At 55.1% G+C, this 13,630-nt stretch overlaps 1 protein-coding gene across 4 annotated transcripts; it reads left to right on the forward strand.

Annotated features, from left to right (window-relative positions):
- Positions 1 to 452: 452 nt before the first annotated feature.
- On the forward strand, positions 453 to 12,870 carry SMTNL1 (smoothelin like 1). Of its 4 annotated transcripts, none has more exons than XM_070428037.1 (8): positions 453 to 630; positions 5,736 to 6,406; positions 6,657 to 6,789; positions 6,897 to 6,948; positions 8,023 to 8,181; positions 8,373 to 8,487; positions 8,603 to 8,754; positions 12,059 to 12,870. In XM_070428037.1, the coding sequence occupies exons 2-8, from the start codon at positions 5,738 to 5,740 to the stop codon at positions 12,201 to 12,203; spliced, it is 1,425 nt and encodes a 474-aa protein (XP_070284138.1). In that variant the 5' UTR covers positions 453 to 630; positions 5,736 to 5,737; the 3' UTR covers positions 12,204 to 12,870. The 4 variants fall into 4 exon arrangements, with proteins under 4 accessions (XP_070284138.1, XP_070284137.1, XP_070284141.1 ...); XM_070428036.1 differs by lacking the exon at positions 453 to 630 and adding an exon at positions 1,435 to 1,551; XM_070428040.1 differs by lacking the exon at positions 453 to 630 and adding an exon at positions 1,435 to 1,551 and having other exon boundaries at positions 8,603 to 8,797; positions 12,059 to 12,140.
- The last annotated feature ends 760 nt before the right edge of the window (positions 12,871 to 13,630 follow it).

Here is a 13,630-nt window from a genome sequence, read left to right on the forward strand (position 1 = left end):
TAATGAGTGATTCAGTGATCTTATATTTTGCTGTTTTCGATACCTAATGATGGTAGGGCTAGAAGAGAAATGAGTTTTAATTTTAAAAAAGGACAGCAGGCTAGAGAGAGATATGAAAAAGCTCGCCAATCTTGGGCAGATAAACTGTGGATCTCAATACTGGAGACTGCCAACAACCATCAATATTGAACTGTTCAACATGGGTACCCAAACCTCGCTTTCAGATCATCCCAAGCACAGGCCCCCAAGTTCCAATTCCAAATTTCTATTAACTAAGTAATTAACTCATGTATTCAATATATTGAGCACCTCATATGAACCAGGCAATTTGCTAGTTCCTGGGCATACAGCCATGAGCAGAGTACATACAGTCCCTGCCTCATAGAGCTTAGAGTCTAATGAGAGAGTCAGATAATAAGGTAAATTTGGATCCCAATAAATAGTATGAAGAAAATAAAACAGGCTGAAATAATGGAATGGAACTGAAGGTCACAGAGCCCTCTCCGAGGAAATGAAATGAGAGCTGAGAGCAGAAGAATGAGAAGGAGCTAGTCTTGCAAAGAGCAAAAGCAAAAAGGTTACAATCCTGCGTGTGGCAAGGAATCGATTTATTTAAGGAACAAGAAGGAGGTCAGTTTGGCTGAAGTGGTGGGGGCTGGGGGAGCCACAAGCTTCCTAAGTTGTGTGCGTGGGCGGGAGAGGGGGGGGTAAGGGGGGAGGGGAGAATGCCCTGCACACATTTTCCAAAAAGTAGTGCCTCTCATAGGACATATAGAGAAGGTAAAGATGTGTTTGGTTTTTCTGAGCAAAATCTAGATTCAGTACAAAAACGTGTCCAGAGCCTACTGTGTACCAGTCACTTCACTCAAAACAGAGCTCAGCTTTGTGTTTCTAAACTCTATGCCCAGGGTCTCCTTGAATGCCCATCAATCTTCTCTTCTTTGCCCCTCCCCCCTCCAAATCTCTGTCCAGTGTGAGCCAGGGGACTCCCAAGACACCCCAGTATAGTCCAGACAGCAGCTGTCCCACTCTCTCCCCCCTGAGCCCACCCTCAGCAGCTGCTTTTGTCTGAGGAAGAGTAAAAGGAACTATTTAAAGACACAAGGTGGGGGGCGGGGCAAGGGAGGCCTAGCCTGGGCTCTGGATAAACAGGGGAGGCCAGAGGGCTGGGGACCATCCAAATGGGCCTGCAGATGGCTTTCCAGGTCTCCAGGGCCGGGCAAGTACATTGGGAAGAAAGATGACCAGAGAATGCATGCTGCTGGGGTCAGGGCAGGAGGCGCGCCCTATGATTGAAAGGTGCCACCTGTCAGATCTTCATGGGAAATCTGAGCCTCCCAGGTCAGGGGAAAGTGTTGTACCAACAGGGCAGTAAACAATGCTCTTCGGAGGCCCAAGGCTCTTGAAATGGGGGTGGGGTGGAAGGACGGCGGAAGGTGGAGGGGGCAGGGACAGAAGCACTGGGGGCTAGAGGCCTCTGGCAGCCAGGAGTGAGGCTGCTCAGCTAGAAGAAGGAGACTGCTCCCAAGGCCCCGGGCAGAGGCCCCCCAGGTAAGAGAAGCCCTGGGCTCCTTTCTCAGGGGCCCCCCTTTATCTGCCAACCCCTCTCCCACATTCCAAGGGCGGGAGCCTCCAAGCAGGGCCCCAGAGTTGGAGAAACCCAGGCTTCTTTTGAGATGCCAGAGATCAGGGACTCAGCCTCTGGGGTGCTGGGCAACCTGAGGTCACGGGAAGGCCTGCTGGGCAGAGGGGCTCCCTGGTTCAGCTGGGCAGGGCGGCAGACTCTCCAAGCAGCTAGGAGTGGCCTCAGGACCACCGGAAGGCAGATGGGGTGATGGAGGGTCTGACGGTGTCAGCAGAACCATCAAGTGTCATCAACACTATTTGAGGCTTGGAACTGGGGCTCCTGGGTTCTTTTCCTTTGGGTCTGCCAAGAGCAACAGGAAGGGGAGAGGAACTATCTGCAGTGCGGGCAGGCATGCTACGAAGGCTTCCTGGGGAAGGAAGGAGGAAAGAAAGTAGAGAGGAAGGAAGGAAAGAGAGAGCTCAACACCTCTGCCATGTCTGACTGTCCTCCCCCATCAGTGAGAGGCCCCGCACTGAGGGCTGGAGCCTTTGAAGGACACAAGGGCTGAGCACCTGGTGGGAGCAGCATCTTTGGCTCAGGCTTCAGCTAGTTGTTAGGAGACCTGGGTTCTAGGTACGGGTTGGCCATTTAATTGTCCTATGACTTTAATCAAGGGACTTCACATGCCCCAGCTTCAAATTCCTAATGTGTACAATGGGGCCAATCCTGCCTGTTCCCAAGGGTTAGAGGGGGGAACCAGCAAGGTAAAGCAGGGTGTTATGTGAGCTGTAAGCTGCTCTAGAGTTGTTCATGCTGGGGGTGGGGTGTTTCTGAGTTTCTTCACTCTTATCTATTTATGACAAGCCTGGAGGGTGGAAAGCAGAGGTGATGAATACACAGCATGGCTGAGGTGTGTATGTGTGTGTGTGTGTGTGTGTGTGTGTATACACCTGTCCTTCGCCTCCGCCACCCTAAGGGTGTAGCATGTAGATGAAGGGAAAGATGGTTGCAGCACTTTGCTATGTCTTAGCCAATTACTACCACACTTTGAGGTCTAAAAAGGGCTGGTTATCAACTGACTGGCCTTCAGTTCTCTTTGCCTTGTCTCACCAACAAGTGCCCTCATGGCCGGGTCAGGGCCTTAATCTGGTACATGGCTGGGAGGAGGCCAATCTACACAGTACCAGCTGATGTGTGCTGAGCGTGCCTTTCCCAGCACACAAGCTTCAAAGTGCTTCCTATGCAGTGGTGTCCTTAACCCTCCACCATCCCTATGCAACGAGACCTATTTTTACCTCCAAAAATCAAAACACCAGGAGGGCAGGTAGCTTGCTCAAGGTCACACAATTAGTACACAGTGGGAGCTGGGATCCCATCGTAGGAAGACTTTGGAGTCACGAATCTTGATCACCACTCCAAACCACCTTCCAAGCAACAGTGCAGGGCAGTAAGGGGTGGTGCGGGTCATTCAGACCAGGGTGGGCCATACTTCTGATAAGTACGGCATTGCTCAAGGAGGTGGTAGTGGTGCCTCAGGAAAAGCAGCAAAAAATAAAAGAAAAAAAAAACCCATGGTCAAAGAGGCTTGGGGAGCCCTAGCTGGTTTGGCTTCATGGATAGAGCATCAGCCTGTGGACTGGAGGGTCCCAGGTTCGATTCCTGTCAAGGGCACATGCCCAGGTTGTGGGCTCGATCCCCAATGTGGGGCATACCGGAGGCAACTGATCAAGGATTCTCTTTTATCATTGATGTTTCTCTCTCTCTGTCTCTCTCCCTCTTCCTTCCTGTCTGAAATCAATAAAAATATATATCTTTTTAAAAAAGAGGTTTGGGGGAAAGTTAGTTAAATAAAGCTAAGCCAAGTTAAGGTTTCTTTACTATGGGGTATCTAAGTGTTCATGAAGTTGCATATTTTAAAAGGGTAAAGATTAGGTTCTGGAATAACCTTAGCCAGAGACTAAACCCCTCAGCCCTTATTAGTGTCTTAGGAGACCCTAATTTCCCACAGAACACAGTTTGGGAAAACTGATCTAGACCCATCATGTCATTATTGGCAGAAACGGGGGCCCAGAGAGGCAAAGGGACTTGCCCAGGTCTCAGAGTGAGTGACTGGGAGATGGGGGTCAAGGCCAGCTCCATGTGCATTCCATGTCTCGGCTCACTTGTCCCCTCTAACCCATGCTGGAGCAGCTGAACCATGAAGGGCTCTGGTGGGAAGGGCAGAACTAGAACAGTGTGAGCACCTTTGCCAATTCCACCTGCTTCCTAGGAAACGGCAGGGCACAAGTCCAGGGACCCCAGGACCCTGGTCTGGGGCAGTAAGACCCAGGAACAGAGCCCTGGCCCCCCTCTGCCTGTCCTGCCTCTGTCCCAATTACCCAGGTGCCCTGGGAACCATCACCCAGAACGATGGCACTGCAGAGGGCAGGAGGTATTTTTAGCCAGTGACAGGAGTGTCTACTTTTCTTACTGGCTGAGTCATGCCCTGAACACTATTTGGGGGTTGTTTTCTTTGTAAACAGACCCCTGAGAAGGGCAGGGTGATGAAGGAGGGGGCCCCAACCCCCCCGCATCCACCTGTTATTGTAGATCCTAGAGTACATACAGTACTTGAATAGGAAACCCCAAGCTGAGGTGTCATAACCTCCCTCCCCTCACCAAGCCCAGGCAGTTGGAGGATCACATTTCCCTGCAGAGGTTGGAGAGCGTTGTTTCTATTCTTCACCAAAGGAAACTCTTCCATGCCCAGGCTCAACTTTTCTGAGGACCAGAGGCTGGCAGAGCTGGCAGAAGCTGAGATCAGTGGACTCAGGGATCCCCAAACTTCAGGCACTCTTACACCACCTCCCTGATTTAGTTCTGTCTGTACCACCTGCTTTCCTGAATGTCTTCCTCTGAACTAACTTATTTGTAAATTCAATAAATGTGTGTGTTTTTTAAGAAACGTTATATCACTACTAAAGGCCTGGTGCACAAATTTGTGCACAGGTGGGGTCTGGCTGGCCCGCCCCCTGATGGGGGCGCATCGGGCTGGGCCAGTGGGCGGGGGGGGGGGGGGGGGGGGGGGGGGGAGCCGCGGGCGGTTTGCTAGGCGGCCCCTCCCCCGATGGGGGTGTTGAGGGCCAATTGGGGGCCAGGCTGGTGCGGGTGGGGGTCTGGTTAGGGCCTGGATCAGGCTAATTGACTGCCACAGTGCGCATCATAGCCACTGGTCATTCTGGTCATTTCACCCTTTTGTTCGCTGGACTTTTATATATATAGATTGGAAATGGAAGCAGTGGGAACAAAACAGTATTATTAAACCCTATCTAACTGCTCCTTTCTGCTTTGGGCTCTGCGCCTGAGGCTCACTACCACCACTGTTCCAGAATGCTAGTGTGGAATTGTAACCACCCAAGCATCGTCCTGTGCACCAAAAGGTTGCTAGTTCGATGCCCAGTCAGGGCACATACCTGGGTTGCAGGTTCTATACCTGGTCGGGATATGTACGGAAGGCAACCAATCAATGTTTCTCTCTCACATCGATTTATCTCTTTCCTCTCTCTCTTTTTCTTTCTCTCTCTCCATTCCTTCTCTAAGTATGTCCTCAAGTGAGGATTAAAAAAAAAAGAGGCAAAGATCATTGGAAAGGCATTATGTGACCTAATATTCTTTTGTTGTTGTTAATCCTCACCTGAGGATATTTTTTCCATTGACTTTTAGAGTGGAAAGGGGGAGGGAGAGGAAGAGAGAGAGAGAAAAAAAAAACATCGATGTGTGAGAGAGACACATAGATTGGTTGCCTCCCCACATACCCTGCAACCTAGGGATGTATCCTTGACAGGAATCGAACCTGTGACACTTCGGTGCACTGGGTGATTCTCTAACCGCTGAGCAACACTGGCCAGGGCATGACCTACTGTTCTTTAAAGCCCAAGCCGCAATCTGCAAAGGTAGGTGGACACCACCCAACATTAAGTCAGCACAGCCCACTCCCCACCTCTCAGGAAGCAGCACTCTGTCCCTTCATTTCACCCCAGGGAAGTGGATTCTCTGGTCACATGTCCAAGTAGGGGGCACCCAGGACTGAAGCCCAGGCCTCCAGACTCCTGGCCAGCGCTGTCTGCGGGCGGGCTTTCACCTCATGCCGGATGGGGCATGACCAGGCCTGCTTGTCTTCTCTTCCCAGAGATGGAGCAGAAGGAAGGGAAGCCCTCTGAGGATGGGACCACTGACTCCCCAGGGACCCCAGGGACGCCGGGAGGTGATACCTCTGCAGGGGAGGCGGCCAAAGGCACCAGCACCGCCACAGAGGGGCCTCCGGAGCGGGCAGGAAAGCAGGAAAGAGCTCCAGCTGAGGGAGGTGCTTCGGCAGAATTCCCGGGGGAAGCCAATGGGTTGGATGAGGTCAAGGTGGAGTCCAAAGTGGAGGCTGAACTTCCAAAGGAGGATGGTGAGAAGGAAGAGACCAAAGAGGCTCCTCAGGAGATGACGGGTGGGAAAGGAGAGACTAACTCTGAACCCAAGGAGGCCGAGGGAAAGCAGGGGACAGTGTTGGCCACTGAGAAGCAGAAGGCTGAGGGGAAAGCGGCCGAGCCCGAATCCGGGGAGAAAGCTGACGAGGACCCGGCCAAGGCTGAGCTGGAGCAGGGCGCTGCGGAGCAGGAGGCCGGGTCCGGGTCCAGGGAGGCTGATGGGGAGCAGGAGGCCACGGCAGCCTCTCCAGAGGAGACCGCCAAGACGGAGGAGCCCAAGGCTGAAGCCCAGGCGAAAGCCAGTGCCCCAGAGGCCACATCGGACTCTGAGAAAAAGGCTGCTCTGGAAGATGAGGCCCAGGAGAGTGACACGAGGGAGGAGGAGGTGAGTGAGGCAGAGGAGAGGAGGGAGGGGGCCCCCACAATGTTCAGGAGTCCCCTGCCCCCAGGGAAGCAAGGCCCCTGTGCTTTATTTCCTGGGGAAAGTCCAGTCTTCCTCCCATGGATATAAGAGCCCGGGGTGGGGGCTGCTGCGCCGTGTCCCAGGCTGCCTTGCAGATCTTCCTGCAGGCCTCACAAAGCCCTGGGCAAGCGCTTGTGTGACTGTGAGCTCACCCAGACCATGTTGGTTCCAGGAGTCAGGCGGTCCCCATGAAGAGCAGGATCAGGGTGTGGAGAGAGCGTCGGAGGAAGGGGCAGGGGTGAGTCCCAGCTCCCCCGAGGAATGGCCCGAGAGCCCCACGGAGGAGGGTCAAGGCCTCAGCCCAGGTGAGTGACAGCCAGGAGCCCACAGGCTGCTGCAGGGGCTCTCCTCGGGGGCGTGTAGGGAGCGGTCATGGTGGACTCACCTCCCTCCCCCTGCTCCTTTCCTGCAGATGGGTTGGGCCCAGACACCGCAGCTTCCGGAGAGACCAGTCCCTCTGCCAGGTAATGCCCAACCCCGGGGCCTGGCTCCAAATCCCTCTAACTCCAGCTTCCCTCACCTGGGCCTGGGCCTCCCCAGCACCTGGCCTTGAGAATTCCAGGATTCCTGGTATTCAGTCCCTTTCCCAGGGCAGAGTCCAGGAAGCTGAAGGAGCCAGGGCTTGAGGCCCAGGGTTCATCGGCACAGCTGCCCCCTCTTCCCCCCACCCAGGCCCCCCTCCATCACTGGCCTCTCAGCATCCCTGGCAGGTCTTATTGAGGCCCTCATCTTGCCGCTCAGCATGTTTCCATGGTGCCAAGCACCTTATAGAGAGCATGAGCAGAAAGCCCGAGTTTGGACAACGACTCTGCCACTTACCAGCTGTGTGACCTCGGCCATGTCACTTCGCCTCTTCTCATCTGTGAAGTGGGTACAGTAACTGTGCCTCCCTCGTAGGATCAGTGTGAGGCTTAAATGGTATCATGTGTACAAAGCGCTGAGCACAGTGCCTGGTGCCCAGCGGGTGCGGGAGAAAACGAGAGCCTTACTGCCCAACTTTAGTCACGAGAAGGCTCTTCCTTTGTTTTGACCTGAGATCCACCTCTGTGTTACTGCCTTAGAGGAAGACAACTGAATACTCACTGAGCTGGCCGGTAGCTGCGTGGCAGGCTCTAAACTCCCCTTCTTACTCAAGCCTCAGGGCCATCTTGTCAGGCAGGTGTGTGCTTGCGCCCATTTTACAGATGAGGAAGCTGGGGCTCAGAGAAGTAACACGAACAGTGCCAAGATCACACAGCAAATAAGAGGCAAAGCCAGGACTCAAACTCAGGTCAGACCTCAGACTTGCCCTAGTTCTGCCCTCACATACCGCCAGACCACACACGCCCCAAGTTGGACGGAGCCTCACTATTCCTTCCAGCCCCTCCCAGTGCCGGGCACAGGAAATGGGTGCCAAGAGTGGGTGCCCCAACTGTCCATGCCCCTTTGGACTGCAGGGACCCACCCCCTCCCACTCCCAGCCTGCTCCCACCCCTTCCCTGTACCCTGTACTGACTGGTCCCCGCCCCTCTTACTGGTCTCTGACCTTTTCTGCGTAGTGAGTCTTCACCCAGCGAGGTGCCCCAGAGTCCCACGGAGCCCCCTCCCTCCCAGGAGAAGAAGAAGGAGAAGGCACCAGAACGCAGGGTGGCAGCCCCTGCCCGGCCCCGGGGGGCCCGGGCGCAGAACCGCAAAGCCATCGTGGACAAGTTTGGAGGGTAGGATGCAGGCGAGAAATGGCTGGGCTGGGCTTTCCCAGGATGTGGGTTGGTAGGATGGAGGCTTCAGGGGGTGGGAACAGCCCAGGCCAAGGTGGGAGGGTTGACCCGGGGCTGGGGCTCCTCCCTGATGGCGCTCTCGGTGGCCTCCCACCTCTCTGGCCTGGCCTTCTCCATGCCTCCGCTCACAGGGCAGCCTCGGGCCCCACGGCCCTGTTCCGGAACACGAAGGCAGCCGGGGCGGCCATCGGCAGCGTCAAGAACATGCTCTTGGAGTGGTGCAGGGCCATGACGAGAAACTACGAGGTGGGCACGGGCGGGGAGGCCCCTTCCCCAGGGCGGCAGTGCTCGGGAGGTCTGCGTGGTGCAGAGCCCAGAGGGTGGGAGGCTCACGGAGGCCGCCCCTGCCCGCCGCCCGCAGCACGTGGACATTCAGAACTTCTCGTCAAGCTGGAGCAGCGGCATGGCCTTCTGCGCCCTCATCCACAAGTTCTTCCCCGATGCCTTTGACTACGCCGAGCTGGACCCCACCAAGCGCCGGCACAACTTCACCTTGGCCTTCTCCACCGCAGAGTAAGCCCAGCCAGGACCGCAGAGGCTCGTGCAGATGCCTAAGGCCAGTGCTACACCCACAGGGGTGGGGTCACCAGAAACTGGTTCAGGACAGAGCAGCGGGCAAAATCCCTGCTTGCCCTGTAGCTTATAGTCAGAGGGAGAGAGATCATCAACACAGGCATAAGAAATAGCATGCCCCGGGGGAATAGGTGTCTAAAGACAGCACCAGCAGGGGGAGGGGTAGAGAAGGGGGAGGGGTAGAGAGGTGGGGGTCGGCCTGCTGTTCCAGACAGGGCGGTGCGAGGACTTGGGGTCAGATTCTTGTTGGCTGTGTAATCTTGGACAGGCTCCTTTACCTCTCCGAGCCTCATATTCCGATCTTTAAAATGGGCACGAGGTATCCTCTTCTCCAGGGCTATAGTGAGAATTAATAACTGAGTGAAGTCCCTATAACAGTACCTAACACACAGAAGACACTTTTCAAGAGTCTTAGCTGCTGTTCCTGTATTGTAGTGAACGAGAGCACAGCTGTAAGATAGGCTTCACTTTGGAACCGGGAGGCGGGTTTATTCCTGAGACTCAGAGAGCTGGGTGCCAGGAGTGGTGGTGGGATGGAGCCAGGGGTGGTACTAGAAAGGCAGGAGGGGTGTGAGGAACGGAGTGGCCCAAGGAAGAACCCGAGAACCAGGTACCCCTGCCGAGTGGGGGACAGGGAGGCACTCCCACCAGCAAAGCACTACAGCCAGACATCTGTGCCCACCGAGGCCTGGACGCTTCCTGGTGCCTCAGGACTCCCCAGGAGCTCACGCCAGCAGCGCCTGCTTTCTCCTGTCCCAGGGAGAGGCTTCCGAGCCAACTAGCAGAGACAGGACTGTGCAAAGGGCGTGGCCAGTGAGGGCAACTCTGGGGGCACTTCTATAGCCAGGGACAGGGAAGAAGTCTGCAGATGTTAGCAGCACCTGGGTCTGGGAGGCTGAGCCCTCCGGTCATGTGCAGGCCTGGACACCAGCCTGCAGGGAAGCCTGGGACAGCAGCCTCCCCCTCTCCGGGCCTGCGTGTCCCCATCCGCAAAATGAGAGCTTTGGATATTGATCTGTGCTTTCAGATGGGTGTTTCCCCCAGCAGATTTCTCAAAATAGTAAGTGAATGCCCGACATATAAAACAAATTAAAGGGGAACCTTTTTGGTTGGGGGATTCCAGGAGCTTAATGCCCAACCTCCCTTCCCAAGACGGTCCCTGAAGCATGTCTGTAGGGCCCAGGGCGCCCAGAGTGCCATTGGAAACCACCGACTTGAGGTCCGGAAGATTCCTTCCAGGTCCACATTATCCCGCCAAGGGAAGGGATGCGTGCCTGGGGAGAGGGGGCTCAGGGCTCAGAAACACCTTTAAGGATGATGACAAGACACGTGGATGGAGAGGGGCTGGGCTGTCTGCCAGGCATGCTAAGTGCTCTCCTTGGCTTATCCTGTTCCAGCCTCACAGCATCCCAGAGTGGATACAAGTAGAGATGCTTCGTGACATCCCGGGGTGGGACAGGAGGGCTGTGGCAGAAATGGGACTGGAAAGTGAACTCCTAGCCAGGACTGAGGGCTCCAAGTGAGCGTCAGAAGGGAGCGCAGCTCCGCCCTGGCCTGGTGTCCCTGGCCTGTGGGGCATGAGGCATTGCCCTCCTCTGGCAGCCGCCTCACCTTGATTCCACATCAGGCAGAGCCACAGGAAGGGAGAAGGAGGCTCAGTAATGATGATGGGCTGACAGGAGGCATCAGACAGCAGTGTGAAGGGGAGGATGAGGTAGGGACTGTGGAGAATGGAGGATGAGGTGCTGAGTGTGAATCCTGCCTCCTTCCTCCTTAGCTCTGACACTCTCGGCAGCTGACTTAACCATCCTTATGGGTTAGAGTGAAGATTAAATGTGCCAGCTAGATGGCTCCTGCCAGGGCATGGCACCTTACCACCCCTTAGAACTCTCCTCTGATTCCTGTGAAGTCCCGACAGAGGAGCAGCCAGTGCCGAAGCCCCCACTGGGCTCAGTCAGCTGTGCTGCTGGAGGAGCCTGGCCCCCAGCTCCTGTGTAGGGAGACCCACACCCAGAAGCCGAGGTCACTGCATCGGTTGCAGGGAGCCGGTCCCATTCTTCGAAATCCTCCCGTCTGCGCTCCTCCCCCGGCACCCAGGCCAGTCCGGCTTGGGTTTCGGCCCAGCTGTCTCAGCCCCAAGGGAGGCTTTCTGCTGGGACCCTAGTTTCTCCTACTGCCAGCACCCACGTGGTTTGGCAGGCTGGGGCTGCGGAGGCCCGGCTTCAGGGCACGGATGCCAGAGGCGTCAGGCCAGCCTGGGGTTGAATCCCAGCCATATCACTCACTTCAACCTTGGGCAAATCATCAAAATGCTCTGCGTGTCCAGTTCCTCTTCTGCTGGCTGAGGACGGAGGGGAGGTGTAAATGAGACAGTTCAAGGGGAAACACGTGATAAAGCGCCTGGCCCCTGGTAGCAAGGCCCCAATGGTGGTTAGCTCAGATTATCAGCCTTCACAAAGCCAGGAGTGGCACATCACCCCAAAGAGCAGCTGGGAAGATAGAAAAGGAGGACTAACCTCCATGCAGTCCCTCACACACATCAAGCACACCTGCCTCAGGGCCTTTGCACATGCTATTCTGCTGCCTGGAATCCTCGTCCAAGATATGGACATGATTTACTCTCAAGAGACCTTCCCTGAGCACCCTTTTAAAAATACTGTCAACACAGGAACATTCCCTGCCTCCCTTCCTGGCCTTATTTTCTTCCACAGCACCTCTCACCATTGGATGAGCCATCTATTTCATGTGTTTGATTACTGTCTTCTGCCACGAGAATGTCAGTTAATGTGAGAGCAGGGAAGTTTGGGTTTTGTTCAGTGCTGAACTCCCTCAGCAAACACACGGAGACGGAATGAAGATGGAGATGGCTCAGCTATAAGCCATCATACTAGCGAGGACTGGGGTTCTGTCCTTGAAACTCTTCCGGAGGGGCTTGGCCTTCCAGGGGACAGATACGGGAGCATGTGGGAGGGGTGGGTTAATGCAGACCTGGAGACCAGAGGGTCCCGTTCCACGTGAGGCCACAGTGCAATGAAAACGTGGGCTCTGGAATCAGACCAAGCTGAGTGTCAGTTTTGACTCTGTCAGGGCCTCAGCTTCATCAGTGCAATGGGATAGTTGGCCTAGATGACTCCCACCTCCAACACACAATTCGTCCCTGCTGGGCTGCCCCCGCCCCTTCCCCTAGCTCCCATGCTCTTCACCTTGGCTCTGGTCCTCACCCCATCCCTCCTCTGCCTCTCAGGAAACTGGCCGACTGTGCCCAGCTGCTGGAGGTGGATGACATGGTGCGGCTGGCAGTGCCTGACTCCAAGTGCGTCTATACCTACATCCAGGAGCTGTATCGCTGCCTAGTGCAGAAGGGACTGGTGAAGACCAAGAAGAAATGAGGAGCTGACCGACCCTGTGGGCAGGGCACCCAGCTGACCAGCCACGGCCCAAGGCTCCCTTCTGCTCCAGAGACAAGAGAGCCAGGTTGGGCAAAGGCAGGTGGTACCAGTCTTAACTGCATTAAAGGTACTTTTGTAAAATCCTGTCTGGCCCTCAGTGCTCCCTCCCTATCCCAGCCAGGAACCTGTCTCTCTCTGGGATAATAAACCCTGGCTGCCAAGGTTCCTCCACTGACACAATCTTTTCTCTTTTTTTAAAGATTTTTGAATTGACTTTTGGAGAGAGAGGGAAAGGGGAGGGCGGGGGGAAACAGCGATGTCAGAGTGAAATATCGATTGGCTGCCTCCTGCACGCCCATCCGGGGGGATCGAGCCTGCAACCAGACATGTACCGACTGGGAATCAAACCAGCAACCTTTTGGTACACAGGACAATGCCCAAACAACTGAGCGACAACAGCCAGGGCTGACACAATCTTTTCCACCAGCATGAACGGCACTTGGGAAAGGACAATGGCCTGGGTCCCACCCCTAACCAACTGTGTGACCTTGGGCCAATGAGCTAACGTCTCTGAACCTATTCACCATCTGATTGTGGATAAAAGAAGTTCAAATCTCATGGAGGCGCTGTGAGGGTTAAAGGAAATAATTAAATGAGCAAAAGCCTTGCCTGGTGCCTGTCACATATACGTTCAGTAAGTGGTGGCCAAGAGTGAAAACAAACCCTACGCTTCCGGCCATCGGCGGCACTTCTCCTGTCTCTTCCCTCTCTCCACACTTCTCCCGGTTAGAGAATTCCAGGGCAGGGCTGGAATAGAAGATGCTCTAGAAATCTCACCCCAAGTAGGCTAGTGGGGCCTACAGTGAGGCCCTTGACTCAAAGATACCCCACATTTCTGTCTCTTAAAAGCAGATGGTTTTCCTGTAGCTCAGAACCATCACACCCAGAAGGTTCTTCCTTCCGGTTCAGCTAATCCCTCCGACTCTGCCTGAAGTTGTGGCTTGTTTTTGTTTTTCCATTGCTCATTAGAGAGGAACCGCTGAGCTGATGACAATGTCCTGCTAACAGTCCTGTCTGGCTTTATCAGACACTGGGGAATGCTGTGCTGGTAAGAGCCCACGAAAAACAGAGACAAAAGCCAGCCAGCTTGGCACCGAGGCAGGAGGTGACCTGGCAATCCACTCTGTGCCCTGTGCGCTGCCGCCTCGTCTATGAAATGAGGACATTCCCCTGGGGAGGTGTTGGCGGCCCTCTGGCCAGGATGGCCTAGTCCCTCGTGGCCCCACAATATTTGGGGTTCCTCCCGGCTCGAGGCCATCAGTTCATGGGAAGTAGGGTCCCACCTTTTATTAGACAGCAGCTAACTCCCCAGACTCCTCTTCTCCCGATGAGACCGCCCCATCCCCTCAGCGAACACTGAGCCAGAC

The sequence above is a fragment of the Myotis yumanensis genome, unplaced genomic scaffold (assembly GCF_028538775.1).
Source record: "Myotis yumanensis isolate MYYU_CA2020_CCGP unplaced genomic scaffold, mMyoYum1.0.hap1 SCAF_10, whole genome shotgun sequence".
Taxonomy (NCBI): Eukaryota; Metazoa; Chordata; class Mammalia; order Chiroptera; family Vespertilionidae; genus Myotis; species Myotis yumanensis.

Excerpts from the sequence above, each read along its gene's own strand:
- SMTNL1 (XM_070428037.1), top strand. The coding sequence starts at position 5,738 with ATGGAGCAGAAGGAAGGGAAGCCCTCTGAGGATGGGACCACTGACTCC. Across the intron at positions 6,407-6,656 it reads GTGACACGAGGGAGGAGGAG|GAGTCAGGCGGTCCCCATGA; the intron begins GTGAGTGAGGCA and ends TGTTGGTTCCAG. Across the intron at positions 6,949-8,022 it reads GAGACCAGTCCCTCTGCCAG|TGAGTCTTCACCCAGCGAGG; the intron begins GTAATGCCCAAC and ends TTTTCTGCGTAG.